General features: G+C 37.8%; 1 protein-coding gene across 2 annotated transcripts in view; it reads left to right on the plus strand.

Annotated features, from left to right (window-relative positions):
• The window catches only part of LOC112046073 (uncharacterized), a 54,605-nt gene that overhangs the window by 2,335 nt on the left and 36,061 nt on the right, over positions 1–16,209 (plus strand). For both annotated transcript variants that reach the window (XR_002886843.2, XM_024082549.2), the window contains exon 2: positions 3,008–3,078. Coding sequence is in view for 1 of the 2 variants with exons in the window: in XM_024082549.2 (XP_023938317.2) it covers positions 3,008–3,078 (71 nt within the window). In the remaining variant the exon portion in view is untranslated. The remainder of the gene's footprint in view (positions 1–3,007; positions 3,079–16,209) is intronic.

A 16,209-nucleotide genomic window follows, 5' to 3' on the forward strand; every position in this document is an offset into this window, starting at 1 on the left:
ACTTCTTTGCCCTAAGGGTGGTAACTAACCACGGCCAAATCCTGCCAACAGTACAAAACTGTGCCAGTTTAGAAAATATAAAATATTAAAGTGATTTTGAATTAAAGTGCTAAGAATCAAACCCACGACCTGTTTGTTGAGAACCACTGCACTCCCAACTGTGCCAGAGAGGTTGTCAAAGCTTGCACTTCATAGATGCAAAAACACACTGCCTACCCTAATACTCCAATAACCTGTACTGAGTGTAGTGTTTGCATGTATGTACACTGGGAGTGGGGGTAAGCAGTTAGTCTGTCAGTGTTGTTCATATACAAGTATAGTTATGAGCCAGTGATTTGCTTCTATTACAGTAAGGACCAGGGTCCTTACAGAGAGAATTTTCTATTTTGTAAAATTTGTACCTAATTATGGCTACATAAGTTAAAAACTTTTTGTATACCACTGTTTAAAATGTACAACTTATTTTAACTGTACAACGAATAGCCAATTGTACACCTATTTTCATTACTCAAAATTCAACAAAAGTATTAGTAATATTAGACTAAGAGCCTGCAAACCCCAGACCTTTGTAATTTTGTAAAAGCTGAATGTTTGTCAGCTCATGTTTCTACCATAAGTAAGTATGGTAGCTAACCAACTCAACCTAACCTAACCTAAGAGTAAAGTGTAATTTTTTCATGTTTTCCTCAGCATAATATGAGAAATTATATTCCTAGTCGTCAGTCCCGTAGCTTCACGGCAAGCCTTCGAAAAACACTATTTCATTTTAAACTACAAGGTCTCTAGCGAGGGGCTATCTTGAAGCCAAATGTATGGTGAATGGTGATATCATTTCTCTTAATATGTGAATAAAAATATAAAAACATTATGCTTTATAGTTAGGTGGTTGATGGTTTGGATCCTTAAAACCTGCTATCTCCCAAAGCCACCACAGTCCAAACTCCATAGTTGGTTACGGTACTCATCTATAGTAGGAGCATGAGCTGACAAACTTTCAGCTATTAAAAATTACAAAGGTCTGGTTGTCACTGGCTCTCGGTCTATAACATGTGTATTATATCATGTCCAAAATGGAGAGGAAAATAGAATGACAGTAGCATGACTAGGCAATAGGCATATGCTACTAATTTGTAAAGTGTTTTAATTAGTGCCCATACAATTTATATGTCATGGACCTTGAGGCTATTCTGAGAATGCATACATATTTTCAGATTGTTTTCATGATTGCTCTAATGGTTTAAGTAATTTACTAAACATTACAATAAGATTAGTCTTTTAAAGACATGTATGTATGTATAGTCAGCGTGGTAGGATTATGACCATACCTATCCATATTGTTTGACAGCCTCGCCCCGGGTTTGATCCCCGGGTGGGCTGAATGAGGTTTTTCTCAATTGGTTCAGGTCTGGCTGGTGGGAAGCTTCGGCTGAATCTTATTACCACCTTGTTACTGTTTAGTTTCCGGCAAAGACGTACCGCCAAGCGATTTAGCGTTCCGGTATGCTGTAGAAACCAAAATGTATGTGGATTATCATCCTACGCCTACCAAGTTAGCCTGCTTCCATTTTAGATTGCATCATCACTTACCATCTGATGAGATTTGCGGTCAAGGGCTAACTTGTAAAGAATAAAAATAAAAAAATAAAACTTTCCATATACGAGTATATACTGCTACAAATTTTTGAGGCAACCTACTCCCAACATAATTTTAACATCCTAATTTTGATATGAAGAAACAGATGGTTGAAGATCATTTCTATAATTTATGAATATGTAATGGGCTGACAAACTTAACTTAGCAAGATGGTCTAACTATCACAGGCTATCTATTACCTCCTAGCAGACGCCGCGCGGTTTCACCCGCGTGGTTCCCGTTCCCGTAGAAACGTCCTAAAAAGAGAATATAGCCTATGTCGCACCTGCGGATAGTGTAGCTTCCCAACAGAGAAATAATTGTTTTATTAGTTTCAGAGCCTATGCAATGCAAACAAGCATACAAACTAACAATCAAATCTTTCCTCTTTATAATATTAGCTTTGCTGTCAATTGTATCTCAAACAGGATAACATAAACCTTGAACTTTAACCACAAACACCGCTCAATGTGTACATAGAATGTCAACATATTGTTGGGTATTTTCATTGAATGTATGACATTGAGGTTTGCATAGCACCTGATTTACCTCCATTATTTCGCTAAACAGCTCAGGGGCTCTTCATACATGCAAGAATGCGTAGAATCTGGCTGGTGGGAGGCTTCGGACGTGGCTAGTTGCCACCCTACCGGCAAAAACGTACCGCGTTCCAGTACGGATTATGATGTACGGCCTCCGTGGCGCAGTGGTATGCGCGGTGGATTTACTAAACGGAGGTCCTGGGTTCGATCCCCGGCTGGGCAGATTGAGATTTTCTTAATTGGTCCAGGTCTGGCTGGTGGGAGGCTTCGGCCGTTGCTAGTTAACACCCTACCGGCAAAACGCCGTTTGTTTGAACGCGCTAATCTCAGAAACTACTGGTCCGATTTGAAAACTACTTTCAGTGATATACTTTTTATGATTTTTATTGTTTCTACATCCGTCCTTCACCACAGAAGTATTTATAAAGACATCGGTGTTATTCATTGCTAGCTGATACCGCGCGGTTTCACCCGCGTTCTCATTCCCATAGGAATACGGTAATAATATATAGCCTATAGCCTTCCTCGATAAATGGGCTACCTAACATAGAAATAATTTTTCAAATCGAACCAGTAGTTCCTGAGATTAGCGCGTTCAAACAAACACACTTTTTAGCTTTATAATATTAGAATAGATATTCATATTGAAGGGCACGCCTTTAAAAATATCTTACCCCATTGAATTACTCGTCACAAAAAACACCAACCTACCCATATTAAAAATATTATTATTTATATTGATCGTTGTTTCATTTGTACACTTAAGGCCACAAAAAATACAAACCCAATTAATAGAAATAATATAAATTAAGTATGATGAATGTTGTTTCAGCCCGCAGCCCGCACGGCACGCCTACCAAGATACCCAGCCCTGTGGGGACCCTGTTACACCGCAGGACACCAGTAAGTGGACATTTTAATTATTAATTAATATAAACTATAATCGGTTTCCACTTGCACATTCAAGTTTAAAATCATTTGCACATTCAACATTTTTCTAGTAATATGACTTTCCTCTCTTCGCATTACATGTCCAGGTTAGCTTTGTATGGACATGTAATGCGTAGAGAGGAAAGTCATATTACTAGAAAAATGTTGAATGTGCAAGTGGAAGGTCATAAGAGGAGAGGAAGGCCAAAGAAGAGATGGTTGGATTGTGTGAAAGAGGACATGTGTGTAAAAGGAGTGGATGATGAGTTGACGAGTAATAGAGACGAATGGAAAAGATTGACATATTTTTCCGACCCCACTTAAGTGGGGTAAGGGTAAGGAGATGATGATGATAAAGTATAATCGGGCGAGACCAATAATGTTAGAAGAAAAAGGAAGACAGGTTACATGTTATATCAGCGTGCGGCGTTGTCAACGGCGACTGACCTCAGGTTTGCTAATTAGCATACTTTGAACGTGTCCTGTGTACCTCTTTTTTCTTTTTTCATCATTGGGCGAGACGAAAAAACATTCGGAGGCCTTATGAGATACACACAAATAGGATCACTTCCTATAGTTATGTGTGTATCTATCTCATTACAGGTTTATTTTCATTTGAACCATTGTTGTTCCCACCAAATATCTATGCATAAGCAATTGTTCTCTATTGACGGAATGCTATCTAATTGTCTATTCTATAACTTTCTCTGTCTACGATATGGGGCTATTTAAAGGATGGATATGGATCAAGAGTGTACAGTGTACAATCTCAACCGCCCAAATATAATGCGTTTTTTACAAATCCATCGGGAACTATTTATTTTTCTAAGATAAAAAGTTGTCTATGTATAGATATGGATCAAGAGTGTAGACCCTCAACCGCCCAAATATAATGAGTTTTTTACAAATCCATCGGGTACTATTGATTTTTCTAAGATAAACAGTTGTCTATGTTATGCTCAAAAGTCCAATGTATCTCTTTAAATTTCAACCAAATCTTTTTTTCCGGTTAAGCTGTGAAAAGGTTTGAAAGACAGACACATTTGCATTTGTAATATTAATATTGACTATGGTCTCCGTCAAATGCCGGCAACGCATTAATAGTTTTCTCAGATCAGATCAAAAATCGAAACAGTTCGCAAGTACTGTTTCGAGTTTTTTGGCGAAAAGTATATTATCCACATCTACATTTATTTATCCACGATGAAGTAGTTTTTCAAGGGTTTGATTGATACCACTTACGTCACTCACGATTTCATTTTATTTTATCAAACTGCGCTTGGTCACGTTTATAATCACGCACATGTAATGTATCTATAGGTATTACAATGAAATCGTTCCAAGACTGCATCTTTACGTTTTTATCTGTCTATCCAATTAGATATTAGATGGACTGATAATGATAAATTGTTTATTGATATTCGATAACAGTGTTTATTTTAGTTTATGGGTACTTATCGGCAGTGCCGGCTTTAGCACTACCAGAGCCCCTGGGCGAGATTTTTACGGCGCCCCTCTCCCATTGAAACCCATACGAACAAAAAAAAACATACATACAACCTAACGTAGAACCTCCTTTTTGGAAGTCGGTTAAAAAATGGATCTATTTATTGTTACGCCCGCGACTTCATCAGCGTAAAATTAAATTTTTCACTAATTCCGCGGGAACTGGATTTCTCCGTGATAAAAAATATCTATGCTACTGTTGCGAGCATCCAGCGGCTCCCTGCAACTCGCTTATCCTCGGTCCATTTAGTGAGGGGTCGCCATTCCAGCACCTTGGGGCCCCAACGTTCATCGGTCCTTCGAACTATGTGCCCCGCCCATTGCCACTTCAACTTCGCGAATCGTTTAATTATGTCGGTGACTTTGGTTCTTCTGCAAATATCCTTGTTTCTATTAGATAGCCCTGTGGATATGACCTCTGCCTCCGATACCGGAGGGTGCGGGTTTGAATCCGTTCCGGTTCATGCACCTCCAACTTTTCAGTTGTGTGCATTTTAAGAAATTAAATATCACGTGTCTCAAACGGTGACGAAACCTGCATACCAGAGAATTATCTTAATAGGGATGATGACAGTTTTTTAAATTGTATATAAATTAAGAGTATACTAATAGTAAAGCAATTTTGTAAAAGTAACAGGGTATCTGCGATCATTACTTTCGGAGCTACAGGGATTTAAAGAGTCAGATTTGCGGCGCTGCCGCGGATCCCTGAAAAACGCCCCATACAAAATGGCTCGAAAAAATGACGTCATAGGCATGTAATGGTCGTTAGATTTGTATGCGCGTTCAAACAAAATTACTAATATCTTTGTTATTTGTGCGTTTATCTTTATAGTTCATATATTAAAAAATGTCACATTTAATGTAAGGAAGCTAAAACTGTATGAATTTTCATCTAATTACGATAAAAAAATTTTAGTAGTTTTTGAAATTTTATAATCTCATTTATTTTGCAAATATCCAGACAATCTTTGCTTTTTATATATAAATTAGTTAACATTGACCCTATTTACCCGAATGTATCATAAAAATTAATATATTCAAACCTAGTCATCATCCCCATTCTCTGCATGTGTGAGGTCTGCCAATCCGCATTGGGCCAGCGTGGTGGACTATTGGCCTAACCCCTCTCATTCTGAGAGGAGACTCGAGCTCAGCGGTGAGCCGAATATGGGTTGATGACGATTTGTTTAAATGGCTTTTGTTGTTTATTAAGCGACTAAATGAAATTAAGACAATTATGCACATTTCTCCGCCTCAGTTGATGCGTTAGTGCCCTATCCTTAGTATAAAATATCGTTGCCTTCTATCACGTAACGGAGAACATAGAAAACGATGAATGAAATCGGTTAAGTAATTCTCACGTTATGGCGTGCCCACGGGAAATAGAAAATCATTTTTGTATACATACCTACTAGCGGATAAGGGAATGGATTATAGCCTATGTTATTCGCTGATAATGTAGCTTTCCATTGGTGAAAGAATTTTTAAAATCAATTACCGGATTAGGTGTGAAACTCACTTCCGCATTTCTATGCTCTATAGAGGTATAGTTTGTGAGGTTGTAGGGGTAATCTCTGAATTTGCTAAACTGATTTTGAAAATTCTTTTACCATAAAGCCACGTTGATTGTGAGTGCCATAGGTTGTGTTGTGTTTTATCTCCGTATTCTTACGGGAACGGGAACTACGCGAGTGTAACTACGTAGCGTAGGCTAGTAAATTAAATTCATATAATTTTTTTTTTAATTTATAAAGCCTATGTCACTCGGACTTTTTGGCTTCATAGTCGGTTAATTAAAGGATCAGCTTTTAATCAGATTCATCTTCACACAGGAATTAAAAGTGGTAGAAATTGTAATAATAATTTTAACTTTAGTAACATGTGTTTTGCACAGCCGATGGACGTTGGGGTCCCAACGGGTACTGGAATGGCGACCCCACACCGTAAAGCGCAGTGTTGCTCAACCCTCCACTAAGTGGACCGAGGATATCAAGCGGGTTGCAGGGAGCCGCTGGATGCTGGCGGCTCGAGACCGTTGTGCTTAGAGGTCCATGCAAGAGGCCTATGTCCAGCAATGGACGTCCATCAGCTGATGATGATGATGATGATGGATAGATATAATATAAGTTTCCTATATTCTAGGAGAGTACACCGGTGCCCAAGAAACGTCAAATGTTCACAATGTTCGTACCAATGCGATGACTGTTAGTGTATTTTAGTTTATTTACTTTGTTTAGTTAATCTATTTTATAACTATTTGTACTTATGTTTAGTTGTTTTGGAATAAACGTGATGCTTTCATGTTTGATCTGTTTATATTATTTGCGAATTACTTTTTGAATACTTATCTGATAGTTAACAATAAAACTATTGACCTTTGGGATGCAAAGTATAATTAGTAATTACATTAATGACTGAGCTTGTTGTGGGCTCTTCTCGGACCAAGGCGCATTAGAAACCCTCGTAACTTTAATTTTAAGTTTTCGACCAATTATTATCACCATCATCTAATAATATTATTACCCGACGTTTCGAACGTGCTTGTATACTAAACCTAGTTGAAATAAATGAACTTTGAATGTGAAAGGGCTCTTACAGTAATTTTATAAATCTATACATTACTTATAATAAATCTGTAGAAAGGTCAATTCTGTACATGAAATATATTCCCAAAATAACTATCAGGGGGTGATTAGTAATCGATACTGATGCCAAAAATGCAATTAGTAAATCTTTTGTCTGTCTGTATGTATGTATTTTTGTTATAGACACAAAAACTACTCGACGGATTTTAATGAAACTTGGCACAATTGTTCTTCATACTTCTGGGTAGGTTATAGTATACTTTTCATCACGCTACGATCAATAGGAGCAGAGCAGTGAAGGGAAATATTGGGAAAACAGGAGAAGTTACTCCATTTTTACAACGATACCACTGTAAGGGCTGGATTAATGAGATCTTACGGAGGACGAAGTCGCGGGCGTCTGCTAGTTTATAATACTAGTGTGATTACTCGAAAAAATATATTTCTATCAGTGTGAAGGGGCTCTTACAGTAGATTTGAAAGTCAAACTGACTCTAACTGAACTGTGGCGAAAATGAGTTTGTACGAATCTAGATCGGTTTAATTAACAAACATGTTCCGTTGAGCAATTCGAGACGTAATTAGATGGAGAGAGATGAAAGTGTTCATTTTTCATTTGGTAAAGTCGTCTGTGTTATTCGATGGTCTAGCGGGTACACCTGGGTTTACCCAATATTTGCGTTGAGCTACAGAATACATTATGGACTCCGCGCCACGAAAGAAGTCCCGCGCTTAAAAAAAGTAGCTTGGCAAATTCGTTCGTAACACTCCCGATGGTCCGCGGGGGCCGGGAGGGGGTTAGTAATGCCCCGCGCGCACGGGGCATTACTAACCCCCTCATTCATACCTGCGCTCTCCTGGGATCATGGGAGTGTCATCAACAAACTTGCCAAACTATAAAATTGACAGCGTCTTACGCAAATGAAGACCGCCACTACCAAATGGCAATGAGCGCCATTAAGACATTAGCGTCTACGGGACTTGTTTCGTGGCGCGGATTATAGTACAAATTGTGCCCACCAGGCGTATATTCTTAAGTAACGGACGCTCGCGACTTCGTCCGCCCTTACTGTCCTTACAAAAGGGAGTCACGCCACAACCACACATGTTGAGAATTAAGAAAATTCTCTGGTATGCAGGTTTCCTCACGATATTTTCCTTCACCGATTGAGACACGTAATAATTAATTTCATAAAATGCACACAACTGAAAAGTTGGAGGTGCATGCCCCGACCGGATTCGAACCAACACCCTCCGGAATCGGAGACCGAGGTTATATCCACTGGGCTATCACGGCTCTGAATAAGTTTCGCTACGACATAACTTATGGATGCAGTTATAAGATAGACAGTTTAAGATCTACTTACAAAAGAAATATTATTTACTTCGCAAATATTCATTTTAGAACATATGTTCCCTAGAGATTTTTAATTAATTTTCCCTAAAGAATATAACTTTGGAGTTATGGGATATACTCCTCGAGCACCCTGTATAGGTATATCGTGATGACTGATCTCCCGCTTTTCGCTTTACATATTATCTAAGACTAGACTAGACAAAAACAAAGAATGTAAAGATTCAATCAACATTTAGTAATTAAAAAAAATAAAGTAATCGTGTTGGTAATCAACTGCGTGCGTATTAGAGCACAAATTGAAGGAATTAGGTAATAAAAGCCTTTTAAACCTACACTCATTATAACACTTATAGATAACTTAGAGATAACTCGTTGCACGCTATGGCGAGAGGGAGATTACTCTGTTCCACTCTGGAAACGTGTAATAAGTGTCATTTAAAAAGAGCGCTTAGAACTCAGTGTCTTTCACAGTTATAGGTTAGTTGAAATATTTATTTAAGTTTATCTAGCACACCTATTATTTAAAAATCAGTCTTTTTTTATATTGAAAAATATCGCTAAAAAAAGATGAAAGAAGTCATAACTGTATCTCGTGCGTATTATTTTTTTTTTTAATGGAATATTTGCCATATCGTTTTTTATTTTTTTCTTAATATGACCAGTATTCCCATTCCCCTCCAATTAGTCGGGAAAGACTAGAAAGATGTTAGAAGTGGGTACGACAATAGACTAACAGGGCCTGGATCGAACCGATCGATCGACCGGTAGGACGGATGGCATACTTTTTTTTTTTTTTTTTTATCCTTTACAAGTTAGCCCTTGACTACAATCTCACCTGATGATGCAGTCTAAGATGGAAGCGGGCTAACTTGTTAGGAGGAGGATGAAAATCCACACCCCTTTCGGTTTCTACACGGCATCGTACCGGAACGCTAAATCGCTTGGCGGTACGTCTTTGCCGGTAGGGTGGTAACTAGCCACGGCCGAAGCCTCCCACCAGCCAGACCTGGACAAATTAAGAAAATCTCAATCTGCCCAGCCGGGGATCGAACCCAGGACCTCCGTCTTGTAAATCCACCAATCCGTCCGTCTTGCATACCAACTAGAGATCTTAAGCCCTCATTCGCACGAGAGTTTTTTAACGGACGTTAAAAAAGCGTTCAAATATAACAAATGCATTACCGATCCCTAAGTATATGTTCACACGACAGCGTTTTTAAAACACAGACGCTTTTTAATCGAGCATCGTTGGACGTGGTTTTAACGTATCGTTTTTTTAATGAGGTATAACACTCATAAATCCGCTTACTTGCGTTTCAATATGAGTTTTAAGCCTTATGTGCCTTTTCATTCTATCATTACCTTCTACTGAAACCAAAACCCTCTTTTCTTGCTTGCTTTTCTAATTTGCGTAATTTTTAAAGGCGTGTAAATTTTATAAGCCGTCGGCAGTTTGCTTATTATATGGCGCATGTTATACTGCCTTCATTGCGTTGCATAATTAATTTTTTTAATTTGCTTCACCATCTAACAACAAAACAGTGATCTAACTAGGAGGAAACTGCGACCCTGCTCGCTTATGTAGAAGATAAGATTACTAACAGTTTACCTATCTTACAGTTGAGAATCCATTTAACAAGGCCACTGGCCTCAAATGTCTTTAAATTGCACTTAAATACGAATATCATCTTAAGTTGAGATGCATTCTTCATGTATACTAATATTATAAAGAGGTAAAGTTTGTGGTATTGTAAGGGGTAATCTCTGGATTTACTGATTTTGAAAATTCTTTAACCACTAGAAAGCCACATTATCTGTGAGTGTCATAGGCTATGTTTTATCCCCGTATTCCCACGGCAAAGGGACGCTCAACGCTGGTAAAACAGCGTGGTTCTGCTAATTCTAAAATAAAATAAAAGCTAAAGCACATTATGCTGACGTTGGTTCACTAATAAAAATTAAAACATATAGCAAATATTTATTTTAGTATACTAACGGGCCTCACAGACATACTTAATATTATATATCTTAATATTGGCGTTTTTAGGGGTATTTCAATCCTATCTTTATCACACAATTTTATCCAAATTGGTCTAGCGGAGTAGAAAATAAAACTGTAGGACCTTCTTGCAAAACAATATTATAACACTGTATCTACATTCTTAGTCAAGCTCACAGAGATGCGAGTTAACATAAAAAAGGCCTGTGAATCACTTCATTTAGCATTATTTTTAACTGGCGTCGTCACTTAACATCAGATGAGATCATAGTCAAACGCTAACTTTTCATCAAATATTAAAAGTTCATTTTTAAAAGTTTTAAAAGATTATGACGAATGAAATACTGTTATAACTGTAAATTGTAAAAGCTTGTATTGTAAGTTAAGGCTACCCGCACACACAATACTATTTCAGTCAATTAATAATATGTATGGATAAAGTAGAGTAAGGTATAATGGCAAGTTCGTTGATGACACTCCCATGATATGCGAGCGACGGGGGGGAAAGACTGCGCGGGTGTGAAATCGTGCGTGCGGGATAGTGCATCTGTCTTGGGTTTTTCATTCATCGCTACACGCCCCCCCGGCCCGCGCGGACCATCGGGGCCATCGTGTTGCGAACGAAGTTGCCAAGCTATAGGGTTGCCTAAAGTATTACCACATGTAGATCGTACCCTTATTACACGTAATATTAAAATAAAAAAATACCAAAATTATTCACAATATAATTATATTGACCTTATTATTTTGACGGCCTCCGTGACGCAGTGGTATGCGCGGTGGATTTACAAGACGTAGGTCCTGGGTTCGATCCCGGCTGGGCAGATTGAGATTTTCTTAATTGGTCCAGGTCTGGCTGGTGGGAGGCTTCGGCCGTGGCTAGTTACCACCCTACCGGCAAAGACGTACCGCCAAGCGATTTAGCGTTCCGGTACGATGCCGTGTAGAAACCGAAAGGGGTGTGGATTTTCATCCCCCTCCTAACAAGTTAGCCCGCTTCCATCTTAGACTGCATCATCACTTGCCATCAGGTGAGATTGTAGTCAAAGGCTAACTTGTAAAGAATAAAAAAAAAATAAAAAAAAATATTATTGACTGTTCACGGACGACTGACGTGCTTACTGTCACAATAAATGTAAAGTCGAAACTATACGGGGTTCTTAGTCATAAACTTATTCATGCGGCGTGGCGTAAATCTAACTCACAAAAAAAAAATTGTAGCTTAAAAAATAACATTTCAATTAAAATGACGAACGAAGTCTAACACTTGTCATCGTATGCTTTTAATGGACATTATAGTAGGTAGTCCATACATTAATTTCTATTTATAGACACAGTATAGCAATCGTACAGTCGTAAATGGATAATAATAAACTTTTGACGGTTGCGGCGATCTTGATGCCACTCAGTTAGTCGTAAAGTCTTTTTATAGAGATTTATGGCTTTTTTATGTCTCATTCTGTTTAGATTTCTTTCCACATAAGCGGTAAATTAACACATTCATATTATAGTCAACAAAGTAATAAGTGAAGAATTTAAAAATATTATAAATGTATTGTTTAAAAATATTTAAAAAAATATAAACAAATCTCACCACGAAGCATATATCTTTCTTTTTTAATTTAATTTATTTTAGTAATACTTATTAGATTAAATTGTTTATATCGTTAATCAATTCATCACAAGCACAAACTTACATTTGCATTGATAATATTAGTGCTGGTTTAAGCAAGCCCTGTTCACAATCAAATATGTTTTAAACTTGATATTTTTATTAAGGCATATTTGCCAGATAGCCGTGATAGCCCAGCGGATATGACCTCTGCCCCCGATTCCATCTGCACCTCCAACTTTTCAGATGTGTGCATTTTAAGAAATTAAATATCACGTGTCTCAAACGGTGAATAAAATACATCTGCATACCAGAGAATTTTTTTAATTCTCTGTGTGTGTGTGAGGTCTGCCAATCCGCATTGGGCCAACGTGGTGGACAACTGGCGTAACTCTCATTCTGAGAGGAGACTCGAGCTCAGCAGTGAGCCGAATATGGGTTGATAATGATGATGTTTGCCAAATACCTAATTCAAACAAACACGCAGACGATCAAATAGTTAAACATATAGACATACATGTTTAACTATTTGATCTATATACATATAGTTTTATTTGATACATAGTTTGATCCTCTACAGGGTCCTTAAAGCATTTGCTGTACTTCTCCGGTATGTTGGCTACTTAACTATTATTCGTAGAGTTTGTACTATTCTCAACAGTGACAAATGTGAATACCGAACATAATTGGGAAGTCACTCGATTTTACACAATTTTCAACTTTATTTCTATATAAATAAGAAACACCTGATGTGTTTAGATTAAAGATTATTTTAGCAGCACAGTCATAAATGCTTTAAAGCATTTTCATAGCGGCCAATTAAAACAAAACTGGCAGAACCAGGCGGTTCCATCCGCGTAGTTAGGATAAAATATAGCCTATGTTACAAGTTCTTTGATTACAGATGGTATTAACATTCATTATTTATGTTATTATAGAGAGGAGGTATCAGTGTTGGTATAAATAAGAGGGTATTTGATGACTTGAGCTCAGTTGTTTGTGAGGCAGCGTAGCGCATTTAGCGTTCCGGTAGGATGGCGGTACGTCTTTGTCGGTAGGGCCGAAGCCTCCCACCAGCCAGACCTGGATCAATTAAGATAACCTCAATCGGCCCAGCCGGGGATCGAAACCAGGACCTCCGTCTTGTAAATCCACCGCGCATACCACTGCGCCACGGAGGCCGACAAATAAGCCGTTTCTAAACTATCCGAATAGCTTCCTATTACCCATATAAGTTTAATTGAATCCTCTATAATAACAGGCTATAAATTATAAATATAGTTAGTTTATCGTGGCATAAACAATCATAAGACGTGAAATATCTGGCGGAAGTCATCCTTGCGTGGGTTGACCACGCGTCTCGTGACATTTAGAGATTTTATGGCTGAATCAAGTTTTACTGTCCATAGTTTAAGGATAGGTCTCGATAATTAATAACAATTCAAAGTCAAATGGTTTGTTAAAATTATAGTTTTATATTTTATAATCTAGCTGTCATTGGAATGATATTAGTACAGCTGGCCTATTCACTATTTTGGTCTTAGTTATCAACCTATTAAAATAAACATCAACTCAATTGAATTGTCATCTACCTACATAAGATATCCACCAGTAGGCACCAGCTGGCCTATTCACTATTTTGGTCTTTAATATCGACCTATTGAAGTGGCCAACAACGTGTCATCTACATACTATATTGTATCCACCGTAAGTACCGGATGACATTTGTAATTTGTATCATAGTATATGGATGACATTTTGTCAATTGATTTGTTTTTTTTATTTTCATGGGTTGATAATAAATACTAAAACATACATACAGCCGAACATAAAACCTCCTCCTTTTTGGAAATCGGTTAAAAATAGGAAATAGGCCAGCTGATGACATTTGTTACATAGAATCTCAATTTCGTGTACGTATTATACGAAATTGAGATTCTATGTAACGCACACATGAGTAGCATATGTGAAAGATAGTGAATTAGCCTGCAGATATTTAAATTTCATTTATAACAAGAGGACGCCTGCGACTTCATCCACGTAACATTCACTTAGGATAGTGCAGGGTAGTAAAGGTAGGGTAGGGGTAGTGTAAGGGTAGGGTAGGAGTAGGGTAATTTAGAATTAGAAATTAGATTAGCTAAATTATCACTGAGTGTCATAGGCTAAGAAAGTAAATGTCACGTGTCTCAAACGGTGAAGGAAAAACATCGTGAGGAAACCTACATATCTAAAGAACTTCCTTAATTATCTACGTGTGTGAAGTCTGCCAATCCGCATTTGACCAGCGTGGTGAACTATGGCCTAACCCCTCTCAATCTGAGAGGAGATTTGTGTGCAACAGTAAGCCGAATATGGGTTGTGAATGATGATCATGGACATAGGCTATATTTTATCCCCGTATTCCCACCGGATCGGGAACTACTCAGGTGAAACCTATCAACTGTATCGTGATTATTACGAGCACATCCATAGTCAAGTCACAGGAACATTCTGTGATATGTAAAAAGCATGGCGACCCTACCCCCTAACCACCATGCAGTGCGCGGGAGTCGGGGGCAATGATCTGTGGCGGGTGACTAAACGCATTGTTACCGCTTATTTGTTTTAAAGAAAATGCTCTTAAGTCTTAGAGAAAAAATGCTTGAGATATATATTTTTTTAAATAAGCTAGCGTTAGCGCTTGATTCGGCAATTTGCATGGACGTTAATTGATTGTTTTAATTTTTTTTTCAATTTGTTTTTTTTAAAAACAACAGTTTCTCATAATTATACTATGTGATAATAGTTTGAATAGTTTTGGTTTCTCATATCTTATGCACAAACTGAATAATAATAATTATAGTATTTACCTTGGGTTTTAGACATAGGGCGGCACTTTTCAGGGTATAATCCTTACATGTTTTGTGAAGTATTGCTCTGTTTATATGGGCTGTCTGTCCGTGGCTTGCATAAGGTTGTTAATCTGGGTATGCACTACTATGATAATTTAACCAAACTGGCAAAATGTGCATGTATGAAGTGCACGCCACAGTCTGTCCGTCAATCTAAATTTGTGTTTATAAAAGCCTAAGGTCTCACCACTTATCACGAATATCGAAAATCGCTTGACCTACAGAGATGAAATTTGTCAGCGAGGTAGTTTATAGTTGTAGACCTTCGCGAACAACGGTTTTTGCGACAGGGTCGGATTAAGGAGGTCTAAGGGTGGACGAAGAAGTGTTCGATAGAAAAATATACATGTATGGAATTCCTTCCATCATTCTTGCAATATTCAATTGATTTTTTAATGAGATTATTTTTCCTTATTAAGACAAGCTTAATAATTATTTATTAATACTAAACATGTCATATCCGTCAAAACAAAATGGCCGGTCCGTTCTAATGGCGCCAGGCATTACAAGTCACCGCTCACCTTACAAGTTACAACACACGACAAACGCATTAACATGCATACCAGATTTAAATTGACAATTGTTGGACGCAAAAATAAATTTTGAACTCTATTCCCGAAGTAGCAAAGGACATTTTCGTTTGCAAAGTTCGGAGGTAGGAGACAGTGAATTATTCTATGTCATGGAGCTTAATGCATATTGTTCCCAGGTTGAAGAATGCTTCATGTATATGTATTGGGTCATACAAGCTTTTGTAGTTTGCTGGCTGTTGCCCGTGACTCCGTCCGTGTGAACATTTTTTATGTCTAAGCATAGACTAATAACCTATAGAACCGCAACAATCACTCTAAACGTAAGCCACTTCTGTGACTATGTGAGCATAAGCCGTCATTCGCAAGAGAGAGTGAACGTTAGTTAAAAAAACTCTCGTCAATCCTTTACACATACATTCCCAAGTATGTTGTTAAAACACGACGCTTTTCAGCATGCATGCATGCATGCATTTACAATTTTGGGTGTTGAAAATAGACCTTATTGAACTTCATAAAGTCAAAGTCAAAATTCATTTATTTCAAATAGGCTTAGTTTACAAGCTCTTTCGAAACGTCAGGTAATAATATTAAACTTAAGATAATGGTGATAATAAT

The sequence above is a fragment of the Bicyclus anynana genome, chromosome 18, assembly GCF_947172395.1.
Source record: "Bicyclus anynana chromosome 18, ilBicAnyn1.1, whole genome shotgun sequence".
NCBI classification, from domain to species: Eukaryota; Metazoa; Arthropoda; class Insecta; order Lepidoptera; family Nymphalidae; genus Bicyclus; species Bicyclus anynana.